This window comes from Cyprinus carpio, chromosome A23 (genome assembly GCF_018340385.1).
Source record: "Cyprinus carpio isolate SPL01 chromosome A23, ASM1834038v1, whole genome shotgun sequence".
Taxonomy (NCBI): domain Eukaryota; kingdom Metazoa; phylum Chordata; class Actinopteri; order Cypriniformes; family Cyprinidae; genus Cyprinus; species Cyprinus carpio.
In genome coordinates, this window is record NC_056594.1 from 12,838,111 (window position 1) to 12,853,129 (window position 15,019).

The following is a 15,019-nucleotide window of genomic DNA, read 5'->3' on the forward strand; positions in this document are numbered from 1 at the left end:
CATGAGTATTAACTGCAACATTGGTTATTTGAATTAATTCTTTACTTTAACCATCATGAACCACAATAACCTCAACAAGCTGGTTGAAAATGACAACACATGGCACATTTGTCCAATATCCAAAATACAGTCATAATTTCATAGAAACTCGAGCATGTTATTCTGACGATCAAGACAACCCAACATCTGATGGAGGTTTGTATTTCAGTTTTTGAAGAAAAAAAAACACATTTGCTGAATTTTGAACAGCATAATAATAACATAGGCTACTATTCCTGCTACTTACGTAATTATACTCACACACGCATTTAATATCGAAATGGTTAAAAAGCTCGAAATAAAAGACATCTTAATTAACCTTCCAAGACCTTCATCCCAAAAATGAAACAAAAGTTGAAATGTCTTATTCAAGCGACAAAAATGCAAGACGTTGAAGATTTATCCTAATACGATTTGGTTGTACATAAAACACCAAACTGGTAAAGTTAGGATGAGATATTAACACTCCCACGAGTTCCCGCAGAGGTCACTCTTTGTCAGTCTAGCCGCAGCTCTGCGACTTTTATTCTGAAGTGCGGTGCAGTAATCGGCCATCTTTCCACGGCTGCTGTGGGCGCAGGCTGTGATCTGAAGCGTGCTGCGCTCCATCATCCCACGAGCGAAGCGAGGGAAAAAAGTTACGAGCTCCTCTAGAACCCCACCACTGACAAGCATGTCAGGAGACGACGACCAACAAGAGCATACCATCGCTGATGACTTGGTGGTCACCAAGTACAAGATGGGGGCCGACATAGCAAACCGTAAGATGATTCTGGAGCTTTATGCGTGATTAAGGGCTAAATTTGACCGAGCGGTAATAACGTTACAGCTCAGCGCTCGGCCATGTGTCTGTGAGCTGCGGTGAGATAGACATCGATGCCACTCATTTCTAGTTTCTGGACTTGGCTTAACTTGAAATCGTATGGACAAGCATCAGCAGCCGATGTTTTGTAATCTTAAGTGCGTTATTTATGTTTATAAATATATGGCTAGCAGGTTAGCCAGTTAGCTGTAGTTGTAACGTAGCGACTTAAAGTCATTGTTCACTCAAAAAGTTAAATTCTGTCATTATTTACCCACCCTAATCTCACTCTACACCTGTATGACTATGAACCACAGAAGGAAATGTTTGACAGGATGATTAAAGTGACTGACAGCCTGAGTCACCATTCACTTTCATTGCCTCTTGTTCCTTACAATGAGAGTGAGTGGTGACTGACAAAAACATATCTAATAACATACACACTAAATGGAAAAAATTTTCTCACAAAATGAGATTGAAGACGTTATACACTAAACACAATTTTGATTCAACTCACGATTCGATTCACGATTTTGATTCAACGATTCGATTCACTTTTTTTTATTTAACAAAGTTAGATTTGAGACGAATTATAAATTAAAGGTGTCCTTTTATTATTGATTGTAAAAAATGCTGCACAATTCTTTGTGAAATTAAAATATATCACTGTAATAATATACTAATATAGTACTTGCATATTATTGCTCTTTTGTTGGTTTTGATTGCTTCTTTTGTCCTCATTTCTAAGTCGCTTTGGATAAAAGCATCTGCTAAATGACAAAATTTAAATATAATGTAAATCTTAATAACAAACCTAAACTGAACATTTAAAACAAGCTCCAAATCATATAAATAAGTAACATAAATAAAAGAAATATCTTCATATAAACAAAATGAGGCTTTGTCTGTGCACTTTCCATTTAAATGAGACAACCACTGCATTTTAAACACGATCCAAACAAAGATGCTGCATGCATGCAACATGAGCAGTTTTTAATTTAAATTAGATTGTATAATTTCGAAATTTGAAGCAAAAACAGAATGATTTGGCTTTAGTTTTTTAAGACTATACATAAAAAATATCTGTATGAAACAGAAACAGCAGACGAGCTGAACGAGCTGCAGATTCACTCTCTGCCAGTAGGTGGCGCTTAAAGCATTTCCTTGGTTTCCGCTGCATACAAAGCAGCGCTACACTTATAAACTTTAATATGCATTATACAGAGGCAAGATGAAAAGAAAAAATACCATCTAAACTTTTCTAAAGACATTAAGTTCCCCTCAGACATCCATTCATATAAACTCCTACTCTAATTGAATCCCGATTTGTTTAGCATCTCAACATATACAAACCTAAAAACATTTAAAACGATAAACAAACGTCAAAAAGTTAAAAGTTACATCCCTAATAGTAGGTAATATGTTAAAGTAATGTGAAAAAGTGTCATTCTGTCAAGTAGATTTTTTTTGGCAGGTGCTGAGAAAGTGTTAGCTATTGTCGGCTACTGAAATGTTCAATTACTTCCTTTTACTAGGAGTGCTTTCTGGTTTAATGTGTATTGATCTTCTTCAGATCAGGTCATGTCACATAGTGCTTTAGGGAGCGCTTCAAAATCCTTTGGCTAGGAAACTTTGTTGTTTAATGTTAAATGTCTTTTTCTTTCAGAGGCGTTGAAGGTGGTCACCGAAGCAGCCAAGCCTGGTGTGTCTGTCCTCAGCCTGTGCGAGAAAGGAGATGCTTTCATCACTGCCGAAACAGGCAAGGTCTTCAAGAAGGAGAAAGAGATAAAGAAAGGTAAGAATGCTTATGAATAAAGAAATATATTATACATACCAAACCAGAAACATTAAATTCAAAATTTACATTAATCAAAATTTTTTAAATTGTATTATTTTTATTGTCTATGTAGTTATTTAAAAAATGTATTTACAATTTATTTTATATTTTTAAAAAATAATTCTATTTAAAAATATTATGTATAATAATCATTATCTTAATTAAACTTAATATAAAACATGAATCAAAATTTAGTTATTTTTATAGTTTTAAATATTAAAAAATGTATTTAAAAATAAATTAATATATAAAAAATAAACAAAAATAAAAAAAAAAAACAAAATCTAAAAAACAAAACTATCTCAAAATCACCAATAAGTATCACAAGTTAGGAAACAATACGATTTCTAAATGTTTTAAGTTTCTTATGCTCACCAAGGCATTTATGTGCTCAAAAAAGTAATATTGTGAAATAGTATTACAATTTTAAAGAACTGTGTTCTATTGTAATATATTTTTAAAATGTCACTTATTCCTGTGAATGTAAAGCTAAATTTTCAGCAGCCATTTTTTATGAATAGTTATTTCAAATTGTAATTATAGGCTATTTCACAATATTATTCTTTTTACTGTATTTTTGATCAAACAAATGCAGCATTGGCGAGCATAAGATACTTCATTAAAAACATTTAAAAATCATAAAGTTTCCAAACTTATGACAAAGTACTGTATATGAAAAAGTAGCTATATGTTTCATTCTTGTGTGACAGGGATTGCCTTTCCCACCTGTGTGTCTGTGAACAACTGTGTATGCCACTTCTCACCACTGAAGAGCGATCCAGACTACACACTTAAAGACGGTGACTTGGTTAAAATGTGAGTATTATTTCTGTTTAATATATATATTTTTCATTTGTTTATCAGCCCGTTTCCTTATTATTGTATTTTGTTTCACAGTGACCTTGGAGTGCATGTGGATGGCTTCATCTCCAACATTGCTAACAGCTTTGTGGTTGGTGCGAGCAAGGTACGTCTCTCTTTGTTGTGAATGCCACAAAGCTAATTATTCCTTCTGTTGGAAGTGCACTTAACTTTGCTGTTCTTCTAGGATGCTCCTGTGACGGGACGGAAAGCGGATGTGATCAAAGCTGCCCACTTGTGTGCAGAAGCTGCTCTTCGGCTGGTTAAACCTGGGAATCAGGTTAGTTAGAATCAGTCCAGTCCTGTAATGAACTGCTAATAACCTCCTCGTGAACGACACTGATTAATGATTTAATCTTTCTTTAAAGGGGTCATATGATGCGATTTCCTTTGTCTTTGGAGTGTTACAAGCTGTTTGTGCATATAGAAGATCCGTAAATTCTCAAACCCAAAGAGATATTCTTTATAAAAGTGAACGCTCATCCACGCCTTTCTAAAACGCCTCGCACAAACACAGCCCAACATGTCTATGTCACTGTGTGGGGAGATATGCATAACACCGTCCAAATGTATATATTTTATTCTTACTGTAGTATTGCAGCAGCCATATCATGGAGACGCTGTGTGTTTCATTGCCAAAGCCAAACTATTTTTTTTATTTCTATTTAGCTTTAATTTATTTTTATGTCAGTTTTAGTTATTTTAGTACTTACCAAACTGCCTATTTTTTTTAGTCTAATACTTGTATTTTTTTTTTCGATTCTATTGCAAGTACTGAAAAAGATTTTTTGTAATTTTATTATTTAACAATACTAGTTTAAATGTGATTCTGCATAAAACCCATTTAGAAAGTGATAGTGGATCAACCGCCTGTTTTTTTTCCTGTTTTTCTCAGAACACTCAGGTCACAGAGGCCTGGAACAAAATTGCCCAATCATTCAAATGCATGGCCGTAGAGGGTGAGCTGACAACAAGCTGATCTCACTCACTGTTGAAGCACCATAACACGGTTTTTAAAGCACCTTCTGTCTCTCTACACAGGCATGCTGTCTCATCAGTTAAAGCAGCATGTCATTGATGGAGAGAAGACCATCATTCAGAACCCCACCGACCAGCAAAGGTCAGGAAAATAAAGCACTAGATTGTTTTTGAAAATGATTGAGTGTTTCTCTATGCTAAAGGCTCTCTGTCCTTGTCTGCTCTAAAAGGACCATGAGAAGGCAGAATTTGAAGTGCATGAGGTGTACGCTGTGGATGTGCTCATTAGCACCGGAGAGGGAAAGGTGAAGACTCATCTCAACATCACTGTGCTCTCGATGTCTGCCGTTTACATGCGACAGATAGCTGATCACCTCGATCTCTTTCTCCCTGCAGGCTAGAGACTCCGGGCAGAGGACCACCGTTTACAAGCGAGACCCCAGCAAGCAGTATGGACTGAAGATGAAGACCTCCAGGGTGTTCTTTAGTGAGGTCGAGCGACGATTTGATGCCATGCCATTTACTCTGAGGTAATTCTTTTTAGGTTCAAGTAGAGGTTTTACCTTTTTATTATCACTAATTGAAAGTTAGTTTAACTTACCCTTAAGGAAGGGCCACCACTTAAAAAGAAAATGAAGAAATGCATTATTAAAGGGGTAAATCACTGCTGGCAAGATAAGCTTTTAATAAAGCTTGGCTGTCTGTGCAGTAGAATTGTTTTTTAAATCTATGCTGCTTGACTAAAGAAAAAAGGAAAGTCCAATCTCTAGTTTTTGCAAAAGCCCCGGAGCTGTTTTGTTACCCTTTAATTCAATAATTTATAGTTTAAAAGTAAAAAGGTTAAAAAATAAATCACTTTCAAAATAATAAATGAATGATAAATATTTATATTCATTTTAAAGTAAAATTGTAAATTCTAAAATTGAATTAAAACAATGGAATAATTTTTGGGGGGGTTAGTAAGATTTTTATTAAAAGTCTCTTAAGCTCACTCAGGCTGAATTTATTTGCTAAAAAAAAATGTAATATTGTGAAATATGATTACAATTTAAAATAACTGTTCATTTTAATCTTAACATATTTCAAAGTCTAATTTATTCCTTTGATGAAAAAGCTGAATTTTCAGCAGTCATTACTCCAGTCTTCAGTGTCACGTGATCCTTCAGAAATCTAGATGTCTCCAACTTGAAGCAGCGCTGAACAGACTGATTTTTTATTCAAGGAATCTTTGAATACAGAAAGATCAAAAGAACAGCATTTATTTGAACATTATAAATGTCTTCATTGTCACTTTTGTTCAATTTAATGCATCCTTGCTGAATAAAAGTATTAATTTCTTTCAACAACGAAATCTTAATGGCCCTTTTTGAATGATAATGTATAATTAAATGATATAAATGCATTATATAAATAAAATAACATCAATTTTAGACCAGGTTGTATTCACGTTAATGCATTTGGCAGTGAACTCAAGCTATATGTTTGTGCATTTCCCTCTCAATCAGTTACTAATATCTCAAATAAAAGTGCATGGCACAAAACAAATTATTCACCTCTGTTGCTCATCACCCTTTGTGTCTCTCTCCTTGTCTTTCTGTCTTTGTGTGATCTGGTGTCTGTGCTGTCAGGGCATTTGAGGATGAGAGTAAAGCTCGACTAGGAGTGGTTGAGTGTGCCAAACACGAGCTGCTTCAGCCCTTCAGTGTCCTGCATGAGAAGGAAGGTGAGGGATAAGTACCACAGACCTAAAATTTCACTTTTATATGTAAAACCTTCATGAAGCATGAAGATGATAAGGTTAAACCTTTGCAACGAATCACTAAATGAAAATGAAAAACAATTTCCTGTCATGCCAGTGCTCAGAGAAGCGCATCCAGCACATTTGCCGCATGACCAGGTCAAAGACTGTTCTTATTTTAGAAGTTTGGTGCCATCAGCAAAGTCTTGAGTCACATTGTCAAACCTTCTGTCTCCTCCTCATCTTCTTCTCTTTCAGGTGAATATGTAGCACAGTTTAAATTCACAGTGCTTCTCATGGCAAACGGCCCTCTGCGTATCACCAGTGGATCTTTTGATCCAGAGCTTTACAAGTCTGAGCATGAAGTACAAGACCCAGAGCTCAAGGTAAGAAAATGAAGGGTTCTGGTGTCACACACAGGGAACTGGTATGGAAGCTATATATAAACACAGGGGTGCACATAAGTGGTACACAGGTGCGCATGTGAAGCCAAAATAAAAAATGTGCTGTGTAAATAAATTCAGACCACTCATTAGTTGACAGCTGTTAATGTACAATAACCATTTTAGATCGACAAACTGTAATCAATTTCTGTTCAAACTGAGAGCATAAATCTAGGCTTTCTGCTGCCATTTTCAAAACACAATGCAAAACTGTGACATTTCATTCACTGACGCTCTTCAATCGGCAGCGCTAAACCGCACAGCATATACTTACTTGCCGTCAACCCGCCAAAATAAAAGCTTGCTGAGTTTAAGTTAGAAAATTATGAAAATTCATGTATGTAAGTAAATGTTTATGTAATTTAAGTTTGCTATAAAATAATTGTATTTTTATTTAATACTCCCTTTTTATTTTAAAATGTAATAGTTTTATCATACTTTTTGTTTAAAAAAAAAAAAACTAAATAAAGTGTTAGTATTTACAGAATTTGCATAATTGTTATAAACAGAATTATGAATAACTGTATTTTCTTTAAATTCAATAAATATTAATTAATACTGTAAGAAATGTATTTTTCATTGTTAGTTCAGGTTAGTTAATACATTAACTAATGTTTACAAATGACACTATTGTAAAGCGTTATCTTTTATTTTGTTATTTATATGTAATTGTTTTAATAATTGGTAGAAAGAACCTCAGAATGAAAATTGTCAAAGTATAAAAATTATTTTCAAAAATAAAATAATTATAATAATATGAAAATAATGTTAGAAAAAATATTATTGTAAAAATGATTAAAATTAAATAGAAATTAACATGTTTTCTAGGGCTGGGTAAAAAAAATAATAATATACTGATTTCTCGATTTTAATTGATTCTCATTTTTTCATTTTTATGAAACAATATTGAAACAATATCATGTTTCAACCGAAGAAAGACGTCAGTATAACAGCTTGTAAACAATGTCACGTAACATCCCATTTACTTCAGAAAAAAACATTAATTTTTTTTTAATTAACTCTAGAGAGGAGCATTTTGCTAAAGATATGCACGATATAACATATTCATTATAATTTTACTGTTCTTCAATATTTTATTTCTTTGAATAAATCTATCAAGTTATTACAGCTACTATTAAAATGTTTATATTTCAAAAAATGAATTGGAGTAGAAAAATAATTACGTAATTGTAACTTTTTTTATTATAAAAAAAACTTCATTGAATGTAATTTTAGTGTTTGCATACAAATCAGTTCATTTTAACCTTCAATATTATAGTAATGTACCAACTGACATTAGTTTTGTCGTTATACCTAATATATATCTAAAATAATATCGAATCAAATTGCAAGCTTGTGAATCAGAATCTAATAGTGAAATTTGTCAATACCCAGCCCTAATGTAATTTATAATCCACTATCATTCATTATTCATTAATGTCATTATTTTTACAAATATATATTTTAGTAAATAGACATGGGACAAACATTTTCGGGTCATTGGCAAAAAAAAAAAAAAAAAAAAATCTTGCTCTATATAATGAAATTCTTCAGTTGATTTTTGCCTTTAAGATTTATTGGCAATGCCTTTTATTATTTGCAGACATTGTTGCAAAGCTCAGCCAGCCGCAAGGCACAGAAGAAGAAGAAAAAGAAGGTTTGTTGTGTCTGCATTTGCCTTCCCGATTTCTAATGGCAATTTGTTGTAAATATGAAACCATATTTGCATAATTTTTCTTTTCCCAGGCATCCAAAAATGTGGAGAGTGCCACAGGACAACCAATGGAGGCTGAGAGCGAAGCTGCTGCATAGACTCCCACTGCCAACCAAGCTGACTGACAGAGCCTCTGCACAGCCCAAAGAACAGAACCGTTAAAGCTAATTATGACCTGCCCCACTAAGAGCCTTCTGTCTTTCTGAATACCTCCTCATTAATTAAATAAGACTGCTACAGTGTTTGTGCAGTTTACATACGTTTGGTTGTCTTTGAACGAAAGCAGAGTGTACAGATGAGCAGGTAGATAACTGTCCAACCGTGTTTACAGGAGGCGAGTGCTGGGTTCCTTTTGACCCTCTCTGTCATTGTACAAGCCATCATGAACAATAAAAGTGTGACGGTGGCACTCTTTAGGCAGCATTGCTACAAAGTGCCATTCGTGTCCATGCAGATGAGATCCCTGTTTGATGTCTATTAAAGGTTGAGTTTTTGTCAGTTGGGAAATGTTCATAATTCATATTGATGACCTGTAATGAGTCTTTGGAGCAGTAACTGCCTCACTACAACTTAAATATAGCAAAACAACTTCAATGGAAGCACTGTTAATCAATTTGGTAAGCTTTGATTGATTTCTGTTTGATGACTTCAGCATTCGTTTTCTAGTATTTCCCGAAATATAAAAATGACTTTCCATAGTCTGTTTCGACGTATATCTTCCTCTCAGTTTATTGGTCTGACTTCTGAAACCAGTGTTTATTGACTAAACTGACTGACTAAATTATCCTGCCATTTTATAAGCATACATCTAATAAATTTAATTAGCCAATGTATGGATCACAGCTTTGTTTATTTCAATTTAAGCACTTAAATGTCACAGAAATCTGCTATGTGGATAACTTTAAATCTAGACAACTGTGATTTATGAATCCATCAAAATGAAGCAGTCATGATATACAGTGGCTTCAAAATGTAAATTACAAGAATGCCATTAGATGAAATGTCAAACCCAGTGGCATCTGCAAACCAATTATGTACCTTAGTGGTTTAACTGAGAATTATTTAGAGGATATATGTGAGAGAATTTATTTAACTGTTAACCAACTGGTCCCAAAACAGTTTAACTGGATTGACAGTCTAGTTCACACAGGTGTCCTAACACAAGTTTAGTTCATATTAACTATGGACATATAGTCTACTGTTTGACAACTAGAGAGTCGAAATCATTCATTTTTAGCTGTAAGCTTAATTTCTTTTTCTGAAATGTTTTGCTTAAAGAGTGTGCTTGTGCAACATTCATACTTTTTTTAAGAGTGGCCCAAATGTGCAAATACTTCTTGGGCCCGTTGTGCATCAACATGGAAAAGCCTTTACTGAATGTGTTCTGGTAAACTCAGCAAAAAAGAAAGAAACGTGTATTTTAAAGATAATTTTGCAAAATACAGATAAGCTTAAAAGATCTTTACTGGAAAGGGTTTAAACTATATTTTTCATACTTGTTCCTTGCACCTGTGGAACAGTTCTTGGGACGCTTCCGGTTTACAGGCAGCAGGCAATTAAAGAGACCAGTGACCTGCAAACCACCTGTAACAAACTCAAACTCAAGAGCTTTCAAGTGTCTTGGTGAAAGAATGAAGAAACCTCCCAGATCTGGTGCAGTTCATGCGGATGAGAAGCAGCTGGTGCCACACAAGATTCAGGGACTCATTACTCCATTTCTGTTTGCCAAATTCCTGTGAAATTTCTCACATTTACATTTCTTACATTTTTATGTTAAAACGAATATTTACACACGTTAAGAAATTTGCTGAAATAAAAACAAATTTGAGAGGACTTTTTTTTTCCTAATAATTACTACAAGTGTCAGTAATAAACAGTTTTATTCAGCAATATTTTTCAGTTGAATTGGACATAATGAAATGGCATAGTTATTTGTTTTGAATATATTTTGCATACTTTTATCTGTTATAAAATACAGTGTGTCGTCCATGTCAAATTTAATAAAATAAATAAGATAGTAAATAAAAACCCATATTAAACGAAACTATTTAATTAGTTATATTATTAATTATAAACGTATATATGACTAATAATGGTATATAATTACTAATAGGCTTATATTACAAAATTAATTATTATTTAATTTAATTGTACTTTTTATTTCAGACCTTCTCTCATAACACCGCTTGTACGTCACATAAATAACTGCATAAATTCAGTCAAAGTACACTCCGAACAATGAGAAATTTTGACCGCTGTATAAATTTGATGAAAATTGAAAATTATCGACAGACGCAGCACGCGTTTCTTTTTTATAGTCGCTGGAAAATGACGCAAGCGAGACGTATAAAAGCGCCCGTCTCGCGCATGACGTTCTCTTGGAGTCGTTGCTATCGCTTGGCGAGGTGAGGAAACAGCGCTCGCTGACATTGTGTTAACATCTCATACAATCTGTGGTAATCTAAGACATTGTCGCACCATCCATCGACAGCTCTAACAGTATTTGTTTATTTACAGAACCATCTTCTCATCATGAGAGCGAAGGTAAGTACCTTTTTGATATACATGTTAAATAGTTTATCGTTCTCTAGCTAGTCTTGATAGCATTTTGGTGGCTAATGCGGTACTTATTATACTAATTTAGTTGTTTGTTGTGATTTAGCTGAATATTAAGTTTACTTTTAACTCTGTGAAGTAAAATGCCTAACTGAGAGATTTAAGTTGGTGTGTTTTTTTTTTTTTGTACTGTTGTATACTCGGGCCTACTGTGCTAACGATAGCCCGCTAGTTTTTTCGCAGGGATATTGTAACCACGTTGAGTTTGCAGTTGCTGCAAGTTAATGTTTCTGTTTTTTTTTTTATTATTGACTTAAACATTAACACTTGAAATAATAGTACACCATGTTACGTATTTATCGCTTTTTGGTTTCTTAAAACGAATCCGTCTGAACGCCCATGTTGCTTAGTGAAAATATAGCCAGTGGCGCTAGTAGCTAATGCGCATGTGTAGCTTTGAGTTGCAGTGTTTCTTTAAACTGCCTAATTCCCTTTTATCAATCATTTTTATTAATTTTGTACTTTTCTTGCAGTGGCGAAAGAAGCGTATGCGCAGGTACGTTTGTAAACCTAGGAGCTGCATCTTACGTTTTGTATTGCAGTGGGCATGAAGTGACTGAGTCCATGTGATTTTAGGCTGAAGCGTAAAAGGAGAAAGATGAGGCAGAGGTCTAAGTAAACTGGACCCAGTTCGCTGAAGCTGAGAGTGCTCCTCTACTTCAATCTCCTCAGCAAGAGTCTGCTGGAAGCCCAACTGAAGCTCCACTCATCCACCATCTATGAGGTCTGCTTTCTTCTGAATGAGGATTTGGTTTCCCATCACCTGGTTCTGCAGAAGCATCCTGGTCTTGATGACCATGTGAACTGTTTTGGACATTCCTTAGACCTGTCAGCTCAGCAAGTTTGTTAATGTCTTCAATAAATCTTTTTGGTTTAAAAATCCTTTGCCTAACTGGTTGTTTTTTGTATGAGGTAACTGGGTTTTATTCACGCTATGAGTATTAAGATCAAACCAAGGTATTTGCAGGAGTGATAGTGTTGGAATGCACAATACCTGTAGAGCTTTCACTCATGCCATTGCTACTATTGTATTTGTGCATGCTCCTTATTCCCTTACTTTCCCATTCAAAGTTAATCTTGGAAAGATTATGCAATGCTTAGATTTTAGAACATATTTTAGTCTTACAAAAAAATTAGCTTTTAAATCTTTTGCATTACTTCTAGACTCACATTTTATAGTACGCCATAATGAAGCTTAGACAGAATTGTAGTTCCCTGCCATGTCTTAACTGTCTGCTGCATGATCTGAGAAAATGCGTGCCAAGTAAACAAAGGGAGTGTAGTCAAGTTAACTGCAGAGGTGCAAATTGGCAGAAAGCAGTAACTATGGACTGCAGCTATTAACATGAAAATTGGGTTTTTAGTGGATTTTTTTTTTTTTTTAATTATTTGTGTATAGAAGTAATGGTGCTTTTAGTACTGTGATCACAGGGTGGTAGCTTTACAGGGGGATGGGAGTTTGTCTTAAATGTTGCAAGATCTTTGATCAATTTTATGTGTTGTGTGTGTGTGTGTGATTTTTATTCAAGACACACAGGTCCATAGAGACAACAAAATACAGATACTTGAAGTTTTTTCATTTTCGACTCCCTAAAATTACACCACAGGTGGGCAGTATACAGTGAAGTGCAGTAGGTTTTGAAGAGTGAGATTTTAACATCAAGTGTGCACATGTGGAATTTACGTGCCAGCATGTTTGCCTGCCCATACAGTTTTCCACACTGACGCTGCACATCATCATCATCACAGAGGTCATCTCTTATCACATGTCCCAAATATTTAATTTTCTTTACAACCTCTAGTGGTTCACCTGCCAATGAGAAAGAAGGATAGACACCCTTCATATCCTCCTGGGTTCTGGCGATCAGTACCACATTCTTCATCGAGTTAAATTTTATATCAAACATTTGCCCATATTGAGAGCATATTCTAAGAAGTTGCTGCAGGCCGGCACTGGAGGGAGACAGTACCACCAAATCATCAGCATAAAGCATATGATTAATGAGACTATCCCCCACCAGGCAGCCAGTTCTACATCCCTTTAGCTCCCTAGATAAATGATCCATGTAAAGATTGAATAGCAGCGGAGACAGTTCCGCCCTGCCGCACTCCATTGGAGACATAGAAGGGTGATGACAAACTCATCCCCCACCTGACTTGCATAATTTGGTGGGAGTACCAGAACTGCAGTATCCTGATAAGGTAAGAGGGGATTCGAAGGTTTATTAGACCAGCACTCAAACTGATTTAGGGCCGGTTGCATAAACTGCTTAGACTAGTCTTAAAAAAATAGCCATCTAGGTTGTCTTCTAGACCCGTCAGTTACATAAATGTAGACTGGCCTAATTTTAATCAGAAAAGTGAGACTGATCATCCTTGGCTAACTGCTAGTTGGTCAAACTGGTCGTTAAGACAGTCTTAACCCAGGGTCTATGTTTATGTAGCTGGCCCTTAATCTGAGCAGCAACATAACCTCAGCTGAGCCGGTTGCTGGGTGATGAATAGTTTTCCTTCAGTGGTTTGACTGCAATCCAGGTTTGTCCATAATTTAGTCGGAGTTAATGGACAAATGTTCATTTGCATTCGCTTACCCCTCATTAAACAAAATGCCTTTTCTGCACCATTAGTTTTTTTGCGGGGAAAGTACACCGCATTGGTTGTCACAAGATGGTATGTAAACACCCATTAAATGTCTGCTGTAAGCTAATAGTGAAAGTGACGTGACATACAGCCAAGTATGGTGACCCATACTCGGAATTCGGGCTCTGCTTTTAACCCATCCAAAGTGCACACACAGCAGTGAACACACACCTATATATATTAAATACATATATATACACAGGTCCTGGTCATATAATTAGAACATCATCAAAAAGTTGATTTATTTCACGAACTCCATTCAAAAAGTGAAACTTGTATATTAAATATATTCATTACACACAGACTGATATTTCAAATGTTTATTTCTTTTAATTTTGATGATTATAACTGACAACTAAGGAAAATCCCAAATTCAGTATCTCAGAAAATTAGAATATTACTTAAGACCAATACAAAGAAAGGATTTTTAGAAATCTTGGCCAACTGAAAAGTATGAACATGAAAAGTATGAGCATGTACAGCACTCAATACTTAGTTGGGGCTCCTTTTGCCTGAATTACTGCAGCAATGCGGCATGGCATGGAGTCGATCAGTCTGTGGCACTGCTCAGGTGTTATGAGAGCCCAGGTTGCTCTGATAGTGGCCTTCAGCTCCTCTGCATTCTCGGGTCTGGCATATTGCATCTTCCTCTTCACAATACCCCATAGATTTTCTATGGGGTTAAGGTCATGCGGGTTTGCTGACCAATTAAGAACAGGGATACCATGGTCCTTAAACCAGGTAGTGGTAGCTTTGGCACTGTGTGCAGGTGCCAAGTCCTGTTGGAAAATGAAATCTGCATCTCCATAAAGTTGGTCAGCAACAGGAAGCATGAAGTGCTCTAAAACTTCCTGGTATACGGCTGCGTTGACCTTGGACCTCAGAAAACACAGTGGACCAACACCAGCGGATGACATGGCACCCCAAACCATCACTGACGGTGGAAACGTTACACTGGACCTAAAGCAACGTGGATTGTGTGCCTCTCCTCTCTTCCTCCAGACTCTGGGACCCTGATTTCCAAAGGAAATGCAAAATTTACTTTCATCAGAGAACATAACTTTAGACCACTCAGCAGCAGTCCAGTCCTTTTTGTCTTTAGCCCAGGCGAGATGCTTCTGACACTGTCTGTTGTTCAAGAGTGGCTTGACACAAGGAATGCGACAGCTGAAACCCATGTCTTGCATACATCTGTGCGTAGTGGTTCTTGAAGCACAGACTCCAGCTGCAGTCCACTCTTTGTGAATCTCCCCCACATTTTTGAATGGGTTTTGTTTCACAATCCTCTCCAGGGTGCGGTTATCCCTATTGCTTGTACACTTTTTTTCTACCACATCTTTTCCTTCCCTTC

General features: G+C 35.7%; 1 protein-coding gene and 1 long non-coding RNA gene across 2 annotated transcripts; both read left to right on the forward strand.

Annotated features, from left to right (window-relative positions):
* The first annotated feature begins 585 nt into the window (after positions 1–585).
* On the forward strand, positions 586–8,870 carry LOC109047962 (proliferation-associated protein 2G4-like). The gene is made up of 13 exons (XM_042713222.1): positions 586–800; positions 2,508–2,636; positions 3,389–3,494; positions 3,576–3,645; positions 3,727–3,819; positions 4,435–4,498; positions 4,581–4,660; positions 4,745–4,822; positions 4,914–5,047; positions 6,146–6,240; positions 6,514–6,641; positions 8,302–8,355; positions 8,445–8,870. The coding sequence occupies exons 1-13, from the start codon at positions 713–715 to the stop codon at positions 8,508–8,510; spliced, it is 1,185 nt and encodes a 394-aa protein (XP_042569156.1). The 5' UTR covers positions 586–712; the 3' UTR covers positions 8,511–8,870.
* Positions 8,871–10,696: 1,826 nt separating this feature from the next.
* On the forward strand, positions 10,697–11,910 carry LOC122135090. Its single transcript, XR_006153314.1, has 4 exons — positions 10,697–10,817; positions 10,930–10,956; positions 11,502–11,524; positions 11,605–11,910. It is a non-coding gene; the product is annotated as an uncharacterized LOC122135090 (long non-coding RNA).
* Positions 11,911–15,019: the final 3,109 nt, after the last annotated feature.